The sequence below is a fragment of the Mycteria americana genome, chromosome 1 (assembly GCF_035582795.1).
Source record: "Mycteria americana isolate JAX WOST 10 ecotype Jacksonville Zoo and Gardens chromosome 1, USCA_MyAme_1.0, whole genome shotgun sequence".
Lineage (NCBI taxonomy): Eukaryota > Metazoa > Chordata > Aves > Ciconiiformes > Ciconiidae > Mycteria > Mycteria americana.
Window position 1 is genome coordinate 60748876 of NC_134365.1, and position 20692 is coordinate 60769567.

At 42.4% G+C, this 20692-nt stretch overlaps 1 protein-coding gene across 1 annotated transcript; it reads right to left on the reverse strand.

The window, feature by feature from the left end:
• Nucleotides 1-3432: 3432 nt before the first annotated feature.
• Nucleotides 3433-15937, reverse strand: FBXO7 (F-box protein 7). The gene is made up of 9 exons (XM_075501723.1): nt 15650-15937; nt 13759-14056; nt 11554-11781; nt 10018-10159; nt 8713-8796; nt 7507-7599; nt 6370-6546; nt 5633-5670; nt 3433-5278 (listed from the first exon to the last, which is right to left on the reverse strand). Exons 1-9 carry the CDS (start codon nt 15769-15771, stop codon nt 4874-4876), a joined length of 1587 nt encoding a protein of 528 aa, XP_075357838.1. The 5' UTR covers nt 15772-15937; the 3' UTR covers nt 3433-4873.
• Nucleotides 15938-20692: the final 4755 nt, after the last annotated feature.

Consider the following 20692-nt stretch of genomic DNA (forward strand, 5'->3'; position numbering starts at 1 on the left):
AGAATGAAGCTGTGTATGAGCACATATACTAGAACTGGGACATGCCAAAAAACAGGAATGACACAAGCTACATTCACGATTGAAAAAAATACCTTGGGTGAATTAATGTATCTATGGCTATTTCTACCAGCTGAGAGCCTACGCCTTGCACTGTGCTAGTTCTATCTATAGCATACCTAATACAGGCACCAGTCCCCATCCCACTTCCTCGACTTTTTTTCAAGTTTTGTCAAGTCCTTTAGTCACAAACTGTGCATACAGCTTCAAGGCCAGACTTTTGGCTTTGCACTTCCCTTAGCAACTCCACCTTGATGGCACTTAGGAATGCCCAGGGAGGCAGGGAGGTCAGTAAGTTAAAAACATTTGAGCCAATGGCACAGATCTTTGTTGTCACTTAAACAGGGAGATCCCCAAAGCAGCAAAAGCCACAGCAGCATTTGCCATCTTGGATCTTATGATTCACTGGTGGAAATAAAGCCAAACAAGCAATTCCTTCCTGCATAGCACCTGTAATGAACATCTAAATCCAATGCAGTCATCTGGACCTTGTATGACCTACCCCTGAGCAGGCCTTTACATATATAATGGCTTTTGTGACCTGTGCACTTTCAGGCAAGTAACAGCATAGTTTTTCCAGGTTGGAAGGCTCTCAAGAGACTCATCTGGATCAATGATTTATACCTCAAGTTCAGTATTATAGAACCACCCTATTCCCTGATGATTTTTTTCCAGTTCTGTGTTGTCCTTCCAGATTTGCTGAGCAGTTTACAATGTAGCATCATAAATGCATGTCATTGTCTGAGAAAAAAAACAGACCCTGCTGTTTTGCAGTCTCCAGGAGCAATAAAAGAGTGACAAATGGCCTTGAGCAAGCACTGTCCCACTGGCAAGAACAATAGCGGATTAACAGGCTCCACTATATGGAGAGGAGGTAATACAACCCTGGTGGGAGAGGATTTCTTTCTATAACACTTCCCTCAGCATGGTTTATGCCTTTTCCTACTAAATGGTCACCAGAGATGCAAAGACAAAAATAGAAGTTTACTGCCAGAATCCTCAATTGCTCTATCCCCTGAATCTTTTTATGTCTCTCTTACCAGCACAACCTATACAAAAAATAAGTAACTAGTGTCTAGTATAGCATGGCCCCATAAATCGACCCCAGTTCATCACTGAAACCACAACGGTCAGATCATGTGCTGATGCTGCATTTGAACACAGCAGGGCTGTCCTCCAATGGACCACAGTAACAGGATAGCACTGTTGACTTGATACCCAGCAGTGACTCAGATCTCTTCATTTGCCTGCAGCTCCCAGCTGTCATCTTTCAAGGGACAAGCAAACAGAATGGCATGTCCCCTCCTCCTAGCTCCAGCTTGCGAAAACAAGCAAAAGCAACAGGCACTCTTAGCTTAACTTGGTTACTCCTATAGTTCCTGAAAAGCATCTTCAGTTCTATCCACAGAAGTGCTTTAATGAAAACACTGAGTTGATTTCCTAAGTTAAAATGATGAAACGCTATACTGTGTCCTATAAATGTTCCAACAATACACTTCAATCTCCAACTATGATGCTCACACACTAGATGTTGTGGCTAGCAGGAGATTCACAAATGCATCATCATATATTCAGGTTATTACCTTTGATGCAGGGTTTCTATTCCAAAATCCCTACAATCTAACAAAGCAGGAGAGAGGGAATACAAGGGGTATATTCTCCATTTTATGAACAGGGAACTAAGGTATACCCAAAAGGGTATATTTAGGTACCTGAATATAAAACAGCTGGAGTTAGGGGCAGTAAGAAGGCAACAGAAAAGTCGAATAGAAGTTACATTTAAATCACAGGGCAGACATGCCCCACAGCATGCCTTGGAATCTTTCTCACACAGCTGTGAAAACTGAGCACCTGGTCAGAGCTTCCCTTCTGTCCTGCATGCTTTCATTTTCTTCACATGGAAGCCAGGAAACATGAATAGATTTGTGTTTGGATCCAGCTCAAGAAGGAGCTGGGACACAGCTAAGACACCCACTCATATCCACCACCTGGAAAATTAATTTACATTTTGCTGTGTAGATACAGACTGAGAAACATCTTGACTTTCTTGTAATATCAAGGTGTGGTATTTCAAGAGGAATGCCACTTTGTTCCCATGCAACTAGAAGTCTTGTATAAAGCTAAGGGTCAGAAGAATAGCAGTCCTGCTCCAGTAACTGCAGTGGTATTTTCTTCCCTTTCACTAATCACAGGCAGGTACCTAAGACCTTACACCCTGCATATGACCCAGTTAGTTCATCTGGTTGGCTTAAGTTTCATGAATAAGATAAAACAATAAATAGGAAAGCCAGGGACAATAGTTCCTTATTTCTAAGTGACTGTTAGTAGCAACCCTAACAGCACTGGATACAGATGACCAGTACAGGTAAGAAATGCCCATCTTCAGGCATTTAATCTTTTGTGATTTCTCTTCTATAGAGTTTGCAAATGGCAATGACACTCATACCTGGCCTAGGAGCTGGCGAATAAACAAAATAAGCAGCTAGTTTTCAAATATTCCCTCTGCTTTGTCTTGAACTTTATACTGTTGGTCCCGAGATGCTCACTTTCTATTTCATATCCTGTTTTATGAATAAAGGGAACTCCACTTTAGGGAACTTGACAGTTCAGAAGTCAGGTTCCTTTAGCTTTGGCTCACAATACCTTTACCACAATGCGAAAAAACAACAAAGAAAGGGAAGGAATATCGTCAAGTCACTTAGTGGTGTATCTGTAAAAAGGTTGAGTTAATTTCTTCAAAAACAAACATTTAAGTGACAAAATCCAGGATAAACAGAACCTGTGGCATCAGCCTGGCAGAAGTACGACAAGGCTGTCTTCATGGCAGAGAGGGCCCAACTCCAGAGCAGCATGGGGCATGCCAGCAGAGCAAGCAACGTGACTTGTCATCAAGGCACTCATAATGTGAGTACCATTGGCGCCACAAAATTAACGGATCTCACGCACATAGAGACCATTGTCCCAGAAATAGCTTGAAAAAAGTGAAAAGAGTAAGCTACAAATTATTCTATCAGTTAAAGCTGTATAACCTTATCTGAATACTATGTATGCATTTCTGAAGCACTCATCACAAGGACAAAATGGTGCAAGACCAATGCAATGTAGATTTCCCTTTTCCTCTTTATAGTCAGTGGAATATAAGGAATCACTAAGCTCTACAAGGCCCGGCTATAACACTTAAGTGAAAACTCTGTTGGACAAGGTAATTCAACCACTGCAGGCAAGTGTTAAAAATTAAGGCTAATCTTGATATTGAAGGGAAACCACTGTCCCCTGACTCTATAAATACATACTCTTAGGTGTTTAATCATGGCAGGATTTGCACTGGTATGCCATTGCTGTGAAGTAGAAAAGGGAAGAAAGAAGAAATACAACTTTTGACAGCAAAATAAAGTATTATATTTTACTTCCACTGGAGTTAATGGCAAAACTTCCTGACCCTACTGAAGTCAACTGATTTTATACAAAACAAGAAGATGAATCACTGAAATATCACCTGAAAAAGCACGTAAGTATTACTGATTAAATAGCTTGTATTTAATAGGAAATGTTATTCCATTTCCACTGCTGGAATTTCAAAAAGATTTTAGAAAATAATATCAGCTGTCACAACAGTCGTCAGTACCATTTACATTTACAGAAACACTGAGATCAATCAATCTTAAAAAAATACATAAGAAATGAAAAGTTCTAGCAAAGTTTAATAATTCCAGTCTTCCTTTAATTGAGCTCCACCATCAGGCTGCAGATCTCATCAGGAGGCTTTAACAGTGGTCTTGTTAGTTGCTCATTAGTTAGCAAGACAACACTTGAAAAGTGCTCGTAACATGCTACAACACATTTCCTCTTGGCAAGATATATTTTGATACTTAAGTAAAGGAATTAAATGAAATGTACTGCAGTAAAGTGAGAATTCATTCTGCTTCTGCTGTGATCCCATTTCCACTCCAACCAGGCCAACCTATTTAATTCCTTAAGTAAGTTAGGCAGGAGGAAAGATTTATTTTTGCATCAGTTTCAGTTCACACACAGTAAATGCAGCCATGTACTACAGCTCCTTATTTGTAAAGTCAAGGAGAAAGACAAAAGTTTTGCTGCTGCTGGCTCTTTGTAAAATTGCTCTGCTTCTGTTCAGACTTCTGAGTTGCACTGTAGCATGATTTTACTCAGTTGTTTGTAAAACAAATTGATTTGTGTTCTCATATTTCCATTGTAAATAAAATCCCTTCCCTGTATTCTTTGTGTATTAAGTAACAATACAAAATGCTTTTTACTTAATAAAACATTAAAGGAAATGTCATATTTGACAATTTCTACTAACTCACATCTACCGTAACAGTGGTAGCATCCTGTTCTATGTGGAACATGGTAGATTTTTTTGTTAATAAAGATTATTAGCCAGGCAGATTTGAAACAACATCCTTTTTCCTGGCAATTTAATAAAACTCTTCAAATAAGACAGACAAGTATAGGGTTTGTATTTAAAGTGCTCTTTATCTGATGCAGCAAGTATTTGGCTGGTATCCTTCTGGTCTCCAAGTAGCACTTCACAGATGATTAAGGGCGGGGAGGGGGCAGGGAGTAGAACAAACTGTTCTAAGTTGTAGCTCTTCGTGAAACAGACCTTAGTGCCAGGTGGTACAGTACTACCAGAGCATAAAACAAACCCAGCCTTTGTGGTTGAAACATTACCATGCACACACGTTCTGGCCACAATCTGAAGAGAAGGCAGATGTTAGCGCCTGGGATTTGCTATCTCCTGCGGTTAGAAAGCAAGCTCAGGGACTAGAAAACTCACTGAAGGAAAAAGCAGCAATCAAATGAATGCACGGCGAATGTCCATGGGGCGGCCCCGGCTGGGTCTAGGTGGAAATCTGTCATTGGGACCAGCTCGTCCTGGAAGTGTAGGGTTTGCTCCAGGCAAGGAACCAATTGGGTCAAAATGTGGTCTGAATGGAGGAAACTGGCCTGGTGCTTCTCCTGGGCCAGGAATGAGTGAGTTAATTGGGTCTCCAACATATGGAAGTGTTGGTCTCTCATCATATTCTCCACCAATGATCATTGGGGGATAGATTGGGTTTGATGGAAATGGGTTGGGAGGAAAAGGATTAGGATAGAATGGGTTGGGATGAAAGGGGATTGGATGAGGTGTAGGGGGCAGAAACATCATGTGCCTCCATCTCAGGGCCTCCTTCTTCTGTTTCAACTTTTTCTTGTATAGCTGCAGACAGAAACAAAGGCATTTTAAAGCTCTGCAAGTGCTTTGTGTTCCAGCTTCAGCAATTGCATTCAGTTCTGCAGCACTTCTCAGAAAAGCACTCCTCACCAGTCTCAAAACCCAGAGCAGCAACTCCCCTGACCAAACACAGCATCTCTGGAAGACCCCTAACCCACAATCTGGGCATGCATCATGTAACTTGTTGATGCTGTTTTCTCCTACTCTGACCAAGTTCAACATGTGTACACAGAACACCACACTTTAAAACTCAAAGTTACTGCCTCCCAAAACCTGTTTTATCCTCAAATTAGCCCATGGAGACTAATCTCAGAGAGATTATATAAAAAAGCCACCTACTTCTTTCCAGTCTGTGTCACGAGGCCTTGCAATAGGATCTACAAAGAAAAGCAAAAAAATAAGAAGAGCAACCTATTTTAAAGTAGCATTCATGCCACAGATGCCCACAATTTTGTCAGAACTTGCAGAAGAATAAAGAGATTAAAAAAACCACTTTTGGTCAATGCATTTTTCATAAAGATAATGCATCTTAAGAAATATAAAGCTCCAGGACCATTCAACAGGTAATCTACTCGCAATCTACTCCGCACACCCATTCTATGTAAAGCATCATCTCCAAAAGTTACTGAATAAGTAGAGAAATCCCAGAAACACAGTCCCTGTCTTTGACTCCTGACAGCACTTCCCTTGATCACCTTATTTCTTCAATCTCTTGTGAGAAATTATAGCAGGAATATCTCTTCCCTCCACTTTCTAGTATATGCAATAGCCAGTACACCAAGGCAGACAGAAAAACGGATGAAAACAAGGAAAGTCTGCACCACACAATGGGAAGAACTACATGGTACATCAGTAATGGCTCAGCAGATTGTCATTCGTTTTCATGGTAGAAAACTGTGCGTCCACCTGAATTACACTTGACCAACTGTACTGGTTAGCATCACAAATGACTGCATTTACTCACAGTGTTTAAAAATCAGGAGTGGTTGCCTGAGGAGCCTCTTATCAAAATCTGTCAGACCTAATCCCTCTGTTCACATGAGAATGTAATTAGAAAACATGTGTCTCAACATTACCTCGGAAATCTCGCAGGTACATAAACCTCCATAGAAGCTGGTCGTTTGAAGCTGTGTAAAGATCACGGCAAACAGCAGAAAGAGAGATGAGTGAACGGACATCCAGAAGTCTGAAAATCCGAAGCTTGAGCTCAAGAGGAAGGACCACTAAGCCAAACACATCTGGCAAGTTCAGAGCTACAAAATGAAGAAAATAGAAGCATTACCTAAGTGGTGCAGAGTTTACTCCATCTCTAAAGACCCTAAAAGAAAGAAAGGCCATTGTAATCTTTCCCTTAAATCATTTCCCTTTGATGCCTGAGTTACACCACTTTTCTCGGAAAGTACTGTGACATGACTTCTAATAAAACAGATCTCTTGCAACTCCAAGTACATTTACAGAGTGCACAAAATAGGGCAAATGGCACTTTATACTGACCACTATTGGCCACTGTAAGCCTAAGAAACATTCCACACACCTAACTATGTTTATAGGCTACAGAACAAAGGAATGGGTAAAGAAAAAAAGACCTGCCCAATTTCATGAGCCCACAAAAAACACATTAAATACAGAGCACATGCTTCACATAAAACCTTCCCGCACTGAAGTCTAGAGGGAATTCCATTGAATAGTCTTCAGAATACAAAGCTGAGACCTTTTATGGCAATACCTATGCAGAGAAAGCCTGGCTTCCTACTGCTCCACAAACACCAGCTTGGGTTACTTCCTACCATCCTTTCCAAGCCCTCAATGACCGGTTACTGAGAAGACCATTCCTGGGGTTAGACTTCCAAATATGATGCTATATAAATTTCTCTGCTTTGACAAAGAAATGGGTCAAAACTACAGAACTACTGCCACAAAATTATTGTGGTATGATTTTCTCATCACTAAGTGTGGAAAACAGCCACTGCATTCTCTTAAGTGAGACTAGAGCAACCAAAAATTAAAACCAGGAAGTTATCATTATATTAACATTTTCTGAGATACAAAGATTAATATAGTTTCTTTAGAATGTATTAATTACTTTATGCTTACTCTTTATACACCCATCACTGAACAGCTGTTTTGAACACTTTTCCTTCAAGGCTTTAGATAGATCCCCTTCCATCCTCAAAAATGAAGTACCACCTCTAATTGTAAATATTTTCTCTCACCTTGTCGGGCAGCAGCCAGAAGAGAGTAAACCAGCTGGTCTTTAAAGAGACGAGATAATTTCTGAAGGTCTTTGTAAACACCTGCAACCTTTTCTATCAAAGAGAGGTAAAAAGCTTAGCTTCAGGACATTGTAATGCAAAAATTATATAGGAGGAGAAGAATCATGGTTTTCTTATAAGCAGAACTGTAATCTGCTTGTAATCTTGACAGGAGCAGCTCTGCAGCTAGAGTGTAACAATCATGCAATAAGTAATTCACCAACAAACTACAGACCAGTTCCATGGTCAGGCTAGGCTTTCCTTTGGCCTTAAAAAGCATCATTAAGAGAAATACTTGAGTTCTTCAGAAACAAACTGACTCTCAAGCTGTCAGAGCTTCCTTTGCCAGATTTCAAAGCTCATGTATAACATGCACTTATGTTGTAAATGCTTGCAATATTCATTTTTCTGACAGGAATGTTTTTCCATGCTGTTATCTAAAAAACAGGAGCCAGAAGACTCTACTCTTAGACACATTTCAGTGCTCAGCTATTCTTCTGAAGCCTTTTGACTAGACTCATATATCAGCAACTGGGGCTACCCAGGACACGGTGTAGGACACTGAATCGGCCTCAACTGCCAACAAAGCAGTTCATGCATACTTCAGAGAACAAAAGGTTCTCTGAAGTCAGGTCTGTGCTCACAAGGATCCACATCTATCTGCCCTTCTCTCCTCCCCTGCCTTAGTTTTCCCTCTAATTTTGGCATTCTGGAGAAAGCTATGTGGTCAGCACATGTTTTCTGACAAAAAGAATGTAACAATTACGGTGCCACAAGAGTGTAGGTACCATCAGCCTCTGAAGTCCTGAACTGCCAGGCAGAAAGGGGGTATAATCCAGCATTGCTGCCCCAGAGATTCACACATATGCTTAGGACCTCATCAATAACAGGCATATGGGCCAAAGGATTACTTGGGCTTTGCAAGGTTCCTTCCTTACAGAGTTAATCCAATAAACTCAAATTGTTTCAACAGCAAAATGTGGGTAAGTGGCTACACTCTGAACTCCTTTTACCACAAAGCTATGACTCGCCTAAATGGTAACCATATTTTTTATTCTTTTTTGCTATTCTTTACCTATTTGGTCCTCTACTGAAGTATATCCTTACTCACTGTGTGACTTCCTTACTTTTCAGTTTACTACTATGAATATCATAGCTCAATCATACCTGGCTCCTGAAAGCAAACGAAGGATGCTGGCAATAGCTGTATTCTCTTAACACCTTTAATCTCTTTGTTGATTTTTAATGTTGCTGCAAATATAAGGGAGGGGAAAAAAAAAAGACATATCAAAATTTAAAACACATTGAGAAACGACAAAGATCACTTCATTACTGCCTTACCCTTTGGAGGTGGTTTACTTTCCTCCCTTACCAGATTCCCTCAAGGAAAATACCCAACTATAGCAAGCAGTTAGACAAGTAAAAATTTCAGAAAAATAAAATGGAACTTAAAATAGCAGGGAATAAACCAGGTGACCTGGTGACAGAGACCAAGCATTGCCTTCAACAATTCTATCACGTGGAAAGAGATGTAACACAGCTAAAAGAGGTACACAGTAAGCCATTATTATAACCCAGTCATTAAAGAAATATTAACTAGAGAAAGACTCATCAAGCTTACTATATGAGCACTATATGCATGGTAGTTGTATCACTGTCCTAAATCTAACCTTAACCTGACTTAGTTAAAACATTTGATCAAAATGTGTACACATTCTGAGAAAACATATGCGCTTATACAAATTGGCATAATCAGTTACAAGTTTTACAAATAAACATAAAAATTTTAATCAAAGATATCTTGAAATTAGAATCAATTTAATATTGGTTCTGCAAAAATGTGGAATTGCTCAAATGCTAAATAAAATATGAAAAAGAAAGAAAAAACACAAAACCAAACAAAAAGACAAACAAAAAAACCTCCAAAACACCACCAAGTGCTATGGAAGTTGCTTCAAAAAATTAGACTTCCCTAAATTTTCAGGACTGAATAGCTTAAACTAAATACAATTTTTGAGACCACAGTTAAACTGTTAGTGCTACAGGAAAGATTATATGTTTAAGCTAAAGAATACACAGTCTGGAAGTTGTCTGTAAGTCTTGCAAAGAACATGAGACAAGACAAAATATTGTAGCTGGAGCAAATCTACTTCTTTTAATATTTGGCAATGTATACCAAAGTTCCTACGAAATAAGACAAGAAACAGATTTCTACAACATTGCAATGAAAAGGCCAGCTGAATCCCCTAAGGATTGATCTGTTATGATTAGAGGGAAAGAAACAGTTAACACGGAGACAGGAAATGCCAAGAATATTCGGCATCAGGAAGTAGCATCTCCTGCACCTCAGCAACCTGGATAATCCAGGTGCAGTTCTAAACAGAACGCACAAAAGCACATCTAAGTTTTCTCTTGCTAAACAATGGTGATATTTAGCAACGTGCATCCAGGAGAAAAACTGGACTAACTTACCATTAATAGCAACAAGATCTCCCAAAGGCACACAAGTCAAACCAGCAGAACCTTCTTCACAAAGGGGATGTGTGTACTGTAGCTTATAAACACCATTTCCTCTCCATTTCTCTGGCATAGACACTGCCTTGGCTTCTGTCCCCTAAAAATACACAGAGATAACACTGCCATACTTTAGCAATGTACCAAGACTAAGGGGTGAAAAAAGAGAATTAAAAGTTAGGAACTGCCAGAATGCTGCTTGCATTTCAAATCTTAGTTTAGTCCCAATGCACATTATGACACAGACTAGAATTGCATGATTATATACTATTTTCCCCAAGAGTAACAGCAAATCTAAGGAGAAGTTTAGTAATTTTTTGTCCTGTCCCGGTTTCTGACAGGGAAGGTTGTTCAGTCAGCAGACTCACATCTATTTCTTTGACATATGTACTTCATTCTGCCATTTATTCCAGCATTCTGACAACTCCTGCATGTATGTTAATTTACTGCATGAAAAACATGTTATTCCACCTTTTCTGTGAACTTATGAGGTCTGACAGGGCTTGAAGAATCATAGCTTGAAATCCATTCAAAAATCTGAGTGGACTAACAGTTTTTCCTTTCAATTTCAGTATGAAAAGGCTCAGATGGAATCCCAGAGGGGGACACAACATAATCACAAGTACAAGTAGACTCTCTTTCTTTCCTCTTAATCTGCACAGCAATCATCTTTCCTACTTCCAAGCCTACTGATTGACATAAACTTTCTTCCCAGTGGCAAATGTATTCTTCAGATAGTATTTCAGGCTATAGGAATGCAATTAACTTAGCAGATTTATTAAACTGGTATTGGTCAACCAGACACCTAAACTGACCCCCTACATGTGCTCAGTTAGCCTCACCGCAAGAAAAAACACGAGAATTTAAACATCTTCCCTGATAGAAAGTCTTTTTTTGCATGTTTAGCCACATATTAGTAACCATACAATGCAAATCTGAAAATCTAAAGGGAAAAGGTGAATTCATACATCTTACAGAGGTACTGCCGTAGGTGCTCGACTACAAGTTAGACACCTCTGTAGGTTAGTGGAATCAAAGCCTAACTAAACTCAGCTGAAGTTAAGATGGAATCGGAGACAGCATTTTTTCAGACCTAGGCCTTGTTAACCACCATTTGAAGAGGATACCATTGAGATGATACTGATGCTTAAGGCAGCACTTCAAAGAAGTGCTACAATCTAAGCACATCTACACAAGCTCAACAGCATAAAGCAGAAACAGGAGGTTATCAGCTGGGTCCCAGTGAGGCTGAGGAATGAAAGAAACATGGGGACAGGCCTCTTCTCTCACACCTAAAAGCTGCTCTAGTCTTTAGCCTTAAGGCTTATTCGTCAGGCAAATTAGAAAAGCTGATACTTCAGCAGCCCCTGCTGCTGACTGACATATACAAAGCCAGAAGCGGATCTTCAGTTGCATCTTGTATCACACATTCCCACGGTACTCCACAGCTTTCTCATACCAACCAGGAAATTTCCTGATCAGTTGTGCACCTACCTGAGGTACATAGCCCGTCTCCATCATGAGAAGATGTACTAGAACGATCAAGGCATCAGTGGCACTGGTACACTCAGCAGAAAGGTAGAGCATCTCTAAGGAATGTGGTATTTCACCATCAGCAGCTTCACTGCACAGCATGGGTTCGGAGGGATAGGAACCTGTACCTTCTTCCAAGTCAACATCTTCTGGGACTAATCCAGAAGGAAATTCTAGGCTGGATCCTGCCTTCAAGGGAAAGCAAAACAAACCTTCAATCAGAAAATTACACCTCTATATACGTCAATATTATTTGTCTGCTTATTCCAGTCCTCACAGGCACCAAGTCTACTCTGCTGATTTCTCATGCAAGTTTTACAGATTCATTAAATCTCCATTTTCTAGCATCCCAGCTGGAGACTGGGATTATACACATAGCCTCTGTATTTTTTGATATTTATAATGCAAGCCCTTCATAAAAGGGTCTGTCATTTGATTGCATACACTACTTGAAGACAGAGTGGTAATACATTAAACCTTCATCAGAATTTTTGCAACATACACAGGAATAATTTTCTCACTGTAGTACCACCACTTATTTAAATATAGCCAACATGCATGGCAAGTAACCAAAATGATAACTTGGACTGCTTAGAAACACAATAGGCCTAAACAACTGGAAAAAAAATCATCAGTGGAGTATATCTACTGACACTTGAGGAGCACTGTGGTTTTATTGTGTCTTCCTTTCTTCTACCAAAATCACACCATATTATTACGTTAACTGATAAAACTACCCACAGACACATTAAAAAAAAGTTGTGAATGAAAACTATAAGCAGGTTTACCTAAGGGAAGAGTCAGGAGAGAAAAAAAAAAAAAAAAAAAAAAAAAGAGTCTAAAGGAGCTGTAGCTACTTCTCCCCCACATCCATGCCCAATGGCACAAGACACCCTTTATGTTTGTACGAGGCTGGCATGGCCATCCACCCGTGGAACTTCCCTTCTCTCATTAACAGCAATGGACATAGCCCCAGTTAAACACAGATTTTTCAGACTTCTAGAGCTCTTCTACAATGACAGTTGCTTAGAGATTTTCCTGCCATCTTTCAGCACAATTTTGGAGAAAGATGTGAGAATCTTTCATCTTGCCTTCAAACAGTAAATAAATATGAAACAGATACTTCTGCACAGTTTACTATGGTCTCACTGACAGACATAAGGAGCTTGTGTGCCCACAGCACCATGTAAGGATTATTGCTCCTGACAAGAATCAATGGGACAATGGTCCAACTACATTTTCTTTCATTACTTATAATTCTTTTTACTCTAAATCTTAATTTTCATACGTTAAAACAATATTTTTAAAACACCTCATAGAAAGGTTGCATTAAGGGATATTTTGTATTTGAAATTCATTCCAAAACAAAAAAAATACTTGCTTTGAAAGAATGTTGGAAGACAATTTCCTCCCAGCTTCTCAAGCTCCTGCCTAAAACAGACAGGATCATATAACGAGATAGACCGTGGCACTAGGCTGTACCTGCAGAATCTCCTCTAGGGAGACCATTCACCACAGGACCCAGCAGCTGGTGGGAGCTGTTATCTGCTTAACTATTGTATGTACCATCACACAGGAAACAAACCACTGAGTAATATGAAAAAATGTGCATACTAGCTGCATGAAGCATAGGAGGTCATACTGATGTACACCTACAAAGCATGAGGCAGGAGCTATTTCAGCAACACAACCTCCATGCACAAGACAGACAGGTCTCACTCTGTGGTAGGCCATCTGAATCACAGAGAACTGTTACAACCCATTAGAAAGGAATCGTGCACTCATCTTGTGAGTGGTGTTTCCAACAGTCAGCGCCTGTTACATTTATTCAGCACCTAGAATCAGTTTCCTTGAGAAGACAGCACTGAGGCAGGTAAGAAACACACTCCTAACTTCCTTATGGCAAGTGCATGTTCTAACAAGAACATTCAATCCCATAAAAATGTCAGACCTGAAACATCTCAGGGTCTCCAAACCAGCTTCTGTGTCGCAGCTAATATACAATGAATAGAGACAAATTTCCATCCAAATAACTGGCTATATATCAGACACGTATAAAGACCCAAATATTCTGGGGAGATTCTCTACTATATAGTACAGCAACTGACACAACAAGATACCTTCTTTTTTGCCTTGTGCTGTACGGGGCAATTCTCATGTACTTACCCTCTCATCACTCTTTTGAACTTCCACCTGAGCTTTCTGGTTGTCAGATTGCTCATTCTGCCCTTCTTCTTTTGGACTGTCAGCCTGACTTTTGTTGGGGATCAAGGTGGATGGCTCATGACCATTCTGAAGTGGGGGAGGAGTAGGAGGAGGAGGAGGTAGGTTGGGTTGTCCATTTGCTTCTTCTAGTAATAAGCATATCAAATCACCAGAAACAATCCCATATGAAGCTAAGGTCTTCTGATCTTCTGTGAGAGCATCTTTTCTGTTCAATGTTATTGAAAACTCAGTATCAGAACTGCAAAATAGAAAAAAAAAAAGGAAATATGGTTGGCTGCACCTGGGTAACTGTACAGAGGATTAGTTAAGAAATGCATACGGCATACAATAGTACTATGCTCTGGGTTTTAATCCATTAATAATTAGCTATATATTAAAGGAAGAGTGAGGAAAAAATATGATATGCAATGATTTCCCCCCTGTTTCTCTCCAAGTATGTTTTAAATAGCCATAACTGTTTGGTAGGTATAACTTCATTTACAGTAATTGCTCATAAAACAGTTATGAGGGAAAGCAAACAAGTGCCCTCCAAATTAGAAGATAACATACCTAGCAAAACAAGCTTTAAATAAACTACTGGCTGAGATTATTTAAAAACAAGATACTGTTGCAGACTCAACCACCTTGCTTCCTCATTAAGCAAAACATTCATTTCAAAAGGTCAGCAGCTGCCCTACAGCGTGCTAGTTGCAAATGAGGGTAATAAGAAAAGATGCTTCACAAAAAGCACTTAAAAAAAAAAATAGAAATGCAACTGGTTAGCACGGAAGCAGCTATCCAGTATCAGTTATAAAACGCACCCACTGTGGCAAGACAAGCAGTAACTTCAGATTTCTCCTGCCCACACTGCTATGCAGCGCAGTGCAGTGCTATCAAATGTACGTATCACCAGTGAAACATTAGTACACCGTACCTAATTAAAGGTTTGTGACTACAAACCCTTTAGCCACCATCAGAAAATGAGCCCCTTCTGCAGCTATTTCTTAAATTGATTTTGCAGACTTTACTCTCCTATAAAGGCTGCCGTGAGTTCTTCATGGATAAAACGTTTATGAAATTTAAACCCAGAGATTCTCTAAGAAGCCTGCAAAAACTGACACCCCACAGCCATTTTCGTAATGTAAAGGCCACACGGAAATTTAAGTCAGCTCTGACTGAGCTGCAACCCGTAGTTCACAGCTGAGCACTTCCCAAAGTTAGTTCTACTCTCCTGTTCTGTAGGGAAGGCAAAACGGGTTAAAGGCTGTCGTGACCTGCCGCCCTGCCCCGGCCGGTGCTGCGGCGGGATCTGTGGGAGGGAGCTCAGCAGCGGGCCTTACCAAGCCTCGCACCAGCTTTGGCAACGTGCCCTCGTGAACCGGGCAAAACCTCCAGGCCGGCAATCTTTTACCCGCCGTGATGCGTTACCCAGCCCCCGAGCGGAGCCCCGCTGCCCCCCTACCCTGCGGCGGGATGCCCCACAGGGGCCTAGCAACCACCGCGCCTTCACACCGCGGGCCTCGCCCCGGAGCCGGCGGCGCAGCACGGCGCGTCTCGCCCGCGGCCGCTCTGCCCCCTCCGCTCGGCGCCCGCCCTTCGCGCCCCCAGGCCTGGCCAGAGCAGGGGCAGCACTCCCCGCCGCCCCCTCCACCGCCGGCGGCAGCCCCGGCACCGCCGCCGCCCGTCCCGCAGGGGGCAGCAGCGCCGCCGGGGGGGGGAGATGGGCCGGGCCGCCCCGCCCTTCCCCCCGCACCGCGTGGTACAGCCCCGCCGGCCCAAGCGCCGCGTGCGCGCGGCCGCCCCTCTTTCCTCCCCCCTCTTCCCCCCCGCGATGGTTCGCTCCGCACGCTACCTGTACCCCCAAGCAGGCAGCAGGGCCCCGCGCAGCTGCGCGCGCAGCTCCCCCAGCGTTGGCTCCGCCCCCTGCACCTCCAGCGGCGCCGTTCGCTTCTGCAGCCGCACGCGAAGCTTCATGGCGGCGGCGGCGGGTCTCCGCGCCCGCCTCGCGCCCTGAGCGGGCCCCGGCGGGTGGCGGCGATGGTGACGGTGGCGACGGGGAGCGAGCGCAAGGGCTGCCGGGGCGTGTCGTTGTTTTGGTTGGCGCGGCACCGCCTCAGCCCGCCCGGCCCCGCCCCCGGAGCCCGGGGCGTTGCCCCAGCGCGCCGCCGGCCGCGCGCCCGATCGGTGCCTCGGCGTGCCACGTCGTGGCCTGCGCGGCGTTCCTTGCCCGGCCGCGATCGATGATTGGGCGTTCGGGCGGTGCCCGCGCATGCGCCGGGAGGAGTCGCTCACGCGGCCTCCCCCTCCCCCGTCCTCGGGGTTGTCGGTTGGTGGCCGTTAGTCTCGTTCGCCTCCGTTATTGAGGTTGCTTTGCTGCTGTTGTTCAGCAGTGGCTTATCTCCCTCAGCGGTTTATCCCCGCCGGGCCTGGGAGGGGGTAAGCCGCTGGCGGGAGCGATTTCTGCACACTGGCAGCCTCCCGCCTTGCGGAATGGTTTGGTTGGGCCGCTTTTCTCTGTTCCCTCCTCTTCAGTGTAATACCGGTTTAGATGTTATTCTAAAAACAAAAATGCCAAGGAGAGCCTATTGCTGGCTGGGCGTTAAACTGTTGGCGAGGTTCATGGAACCGGGCGCTAGGGGAAGGGCTGAAGGAGGATACTGGCCACAAGAGCGCTTTGGTTTATAAAGGAGTGGGGGTTTTCAAGGCAGACTACTAAATTGTCATCTCGGAGGTAATGTTTTAACGCCTGCAGTCAAGTAATCTCACCGACTGCAGTTTACTGGCTTTGGTTCCCCTTTATCTGTCATGCTTGAAAAAAGGCTCCTCCCCACATCTTAGAGCTTCTCAAAAAGTATACTCAACTTCATCTAGAAATACACACTTTGCAGAAGCGTAATGTCAATGGGCAAAACATGTAAAAGGCACAATTTATTCAAGTTTTTACTTTATTTAATGAATTACATTAAGCTTAAGAGAACAGTGAATTCTGAGGTAACTTTTGAACAATGCTTATTCTCAGATTATCTTGTTTTTCCTTCTAACAATACAATTTCTACCTACATGCCATTTCTCCATGCATGGAATAATATGAGAAATACAAGGTGCAGGAAAATTGGGGTACTTGCCAGGAATATAATGCTAAAATAACAATAGGTAAAGAACTTGAAACACCTAGGTTGCACAACTACCACCAAGTACAACTGCTTATTATGGCAGTGTTAACATCGCTGAACCCTGTATTTATAGGAACAGCCCTGTCTGTGCCCTTTCAGCACTTAGGAGGCCAGCCAGAAAAAGGAGACTGAAACTTCAAAAATTCTGTTCTGGGCTACTGGCGAAATCTCCTTTATGCCATCTGAATGTGATCATCCAACCCAGGTAAATGTGGTTGCTAAATTTCACTTGACTTTAGAGTTTGCTGTCAAATACGTCTGAAGCTCAAGGGCTACCATCATCTGATTTCAACATGTCAATAAATTTCTCGGTGGGAAAGAGAGGCTTGTATTGATGAAGGTGATAAAAGGAAAGGCAAAGAGACGACTGAAATGGAAGAATACCACTCACTGAACAACCAAAGAGCTGATGCTCATGACAATCAGCTGGGTGTTACATACTGGGCCCTCAACTGTGAGCATTAAAACAAGTGATTTCCAGAGAAGCTTGCTGTGCCCTTTGCCGCTAACCCAGTTTGAGAAGTGCTTATGCAGTCATCATCAAATGGGGCCACATCCTGGATGAATCCAGAAGGGTAGGTTGCTGCTGCAGCAGGGGATGAGAGTGGAAGGAACGTGTGAGGAGGGATCAAGAGCACCGTGCCTGTCAGAAACTCTTGCTTTCTTCTCTCTTGAAGAGGGTTGAATCCAAAGTGAGTCATGCTGCTGCCTTAGCATCATGACCATTTTCCCTTGGCCATGGACATCCTGCTGTTTTGTCCTTCAGTATTGTCCCTGTCCCAGCCACCTCCTGTGTTCCCACTGGCTCCAGGGCAGCTTAGTCTGCGCTCTTCAGAAAGAGAGGAGGAGGCTTCCCTAGTATGAGTAATGTTCATGGGTACAGTTGTGATGTTTCCAGCAGAAGCACCATTTCAGTAGCTTGCACAAGCTAAAGTAATTATGTGAAGTAAGACGGTTCAGTTTCTTAGGAGCTGGCTGTAGTACTCATTAGGTAACCAGCTACACCAGTTACAAGTGAGCATTTCTGCTGGCATTCTGCTAAATTTTCCTTTGAATTTTATGAGTCATGCCGCAATGTAAGGTTTAGACACATTTTCCACACAGCAGTATTAAACAGGAAAAGCTCCTAAGAAACAATCATGATGAAAGGCTAAAACATTTTCCACAGCTTTCAAGTTTGTCTGTGCAAATTTCAAATGACCCAAAACACCATCATTTTTCCCTCACACATCACTTCTTTCTAAAAGGGCTGTTATTTGATGAGTAATATTTTTCTCCACCATTTTCATTTTGTTTCAGTCTGCAGGCAGGAGACTTCCAATGGCCACATAGGAAGTTGACCTCAGGCTGGGAAAGGCACTGTGTCAAAATAGTACAGGAAACCTGTGTGCTTACAAGCTTGAAGAAATGGTTGTATATAGAAGAATTTTTACATTAAGCATAGTTCACCCTTTTCAGAAATGGTGATTTTTTTTTTAAGTCTAATTCATTAAAAGAATATACAATACGGTGACAAAAGAAAGCTCTTTATCAGTAGCTCAGAATTGTTGTTAAAGACAATGTGGTTTCTCAACTGAAAGTACTTTATTCAGGGTTTTTCTCCCCCAAGTGGTCAGTGTAAAACACAAGCAATAGAACCCATTCCACCAAAGAAGTAAAACCCTGTTGATAGCCCTAGTGTTTTCTCTTGAGAAAATTGAAACTTTATATAGCTGTAGTCCTGTTGACCTGCAGTCAACTTCCCATGACAGAGGAGAACTATAAAAAGTAAAGGTCTCTTTGGTACAGTTATATACCTCATGGGATTATTATTTTTTTTTCCTGAAAGCTGAGTGTAGTAATAAAGCTGTGAGCCAGTGGACCTTTTCCATTATTTTTCTTTCTGTATTTGCCACTACAAAGAGTGTATTTTATAATATGTGTAAATAAATATATATGTGTGTATATTAACCCGTATGATACTGATGTTTTGAATGACTAGGGTCACACTGAAAGATGTGAGAGATGGTGGAATGAGAAGGAGAAGGGTATGAAGGCTGGAGTATCATCGGGAGATCTGTGAAAGTCTGAAGTACCATTTTAAGTGTGCCAGTGGGGGAGGAGGTTCAAATCAAAGCCAGTGGAAAGAACCTCCTAACTTCTTGCAGCTTGACAGTGGTCAACTTTACTCCTAAAAGGTGTTTTGAAGCCCTTTATGCTAGTGCTTTATAGCTAATACATTTAGTGGAGCTCTCCTTTACACCATCTCAGGTTGGCTGTCTACAGATGATCCTTAAGCAGTGTCTAAAGTTTGCTCATGTGGCTCTTAACTTCTCTGTTTCTGATTAAAATCTTGGCCATATGGAGCAAAGGACCTTTCAGTGGGTTTTCTGGGGTTTGCCAGATTGCTGCAGACGTTTTTAGCTACCACCATGTTTTCTTGGATTTATATATTTCTTTACAGTATTGAATTGCTGAGAGTTGCGTGCAGAGCAAAAGTCTTTGAAATGGCACATCAAAGACAGTTTGATATCTTTGCATTACCAGACCAAAATCACATTTCTCTGGATAGTAATAAGAGGCTCCACCCATGGAGGAAGATTCTCGGAGGAAGATTTCCTGTGTCTTGTGATGAACAAAAGGGGTCAGGTTTTTCTTAGTGAGATTACTGCATCCACCTAGGAATCTATGGTGACTTCTTCCAGGGCGGCAATTTATACAAAACCAGGGTAGGGGCTGTATAGTTTGAGCGAGTGCCTCATGCTGCTGTCAGTTCCATGAAAGTAACTGAATGGGTGTACAAGAGACTAATGAGTGAGCCAAACAACTGGAAGAAAAGCAGAGAAGAAAGCTTAGAACAGACCTATGCAAATGATGGACTCAGGTCTGAATCTGGGCAGATCCCAGACAAATAATGCCTGCTGCATTCCTGTTCAAAGTCTCAATATTTCTTACTCTTCCCCCGTCTCTTGGGGGACCAGCTTAAGAGCACCCTTACAATTCTTCGCTGTGAGGGCAGTGTGCTGTGCAGAGCTAGAACAAGAACACTGAGGTTTTTTGCTAAATGGACTTTGGTAAAAATGAACCTAGTAGTCCTGGCTCAGGTGCTAGGATAGTGCAGTTACAGAGGTCAGCAACATGAAATCACTGGATCCAAACAGTGGAAAGTGTTTTTTTCCATTAGTTCATCAGACAACTGCCTCCCAACATAGTTATCCATTGTTAACAGATTCTATGTGGGCATTGCAGCTATGTTACTTATTTTGCAGCCTGGCACAGATTAATAGTTCTCTGGCAATTCTGCTCCAAGGCTTTGAAAGCCTTTATGAAGGGCATCAGTAGGCAAGCCACGCTCGGGAAAAGCTGTGGTAACACAGTGCCTTTGCAAAGCCTCTGAAAGACTGGGGGGCTCCCAGACCTCCTCGCAAATATAACCAGGGGGGACAGGGGTGGCCGTTGCCTCCTGTGGATTCTGTTTGAAGATTTCATTGAGCTAGATCGTCTGCTGTCTCAGTGACTTGGGAAGTGGATAGCATTGCTTTCCACACTGAATGGAGGAAACCATGAACAGGAACTTACTGGAGATTTTTTTTTTTGCCGTGGGTATTTCCAGTGGTTGTGGAGAGGTGGAGATCACCTGCTTTTATGTCATTTAGCAAAGTCCTGTCTGTATCATTTGCTGGTTTCTTTAAGCATTCCTGCCAATATCTCTCCTATCAACCATATAAATTTTGTATTCCTTT

Coding starts and splice junctions, on each gene's coding strand:
- FBXO7 (XM_075501723.1), bottom strand. CDS start 15,771: ATGAAGCTTCGCGTGCGGCTGCAGAAGCGAACGGCGCCGCTGGAGGTG. Junction 10,160..11,553: donor AGACGGGCTATGTACCTCAG/GTAGGTGCACAA, acceptor GTGTATTTTTAG/GGGACAGAAGCCAAGGCAGT. Junction 8,797..10,017: donor AGATCTTGTTGCTATTAATG/GTAAGTTAGTCC, acceptor TTATATTTGCAG/CAACATTAAAAATCAACAAA.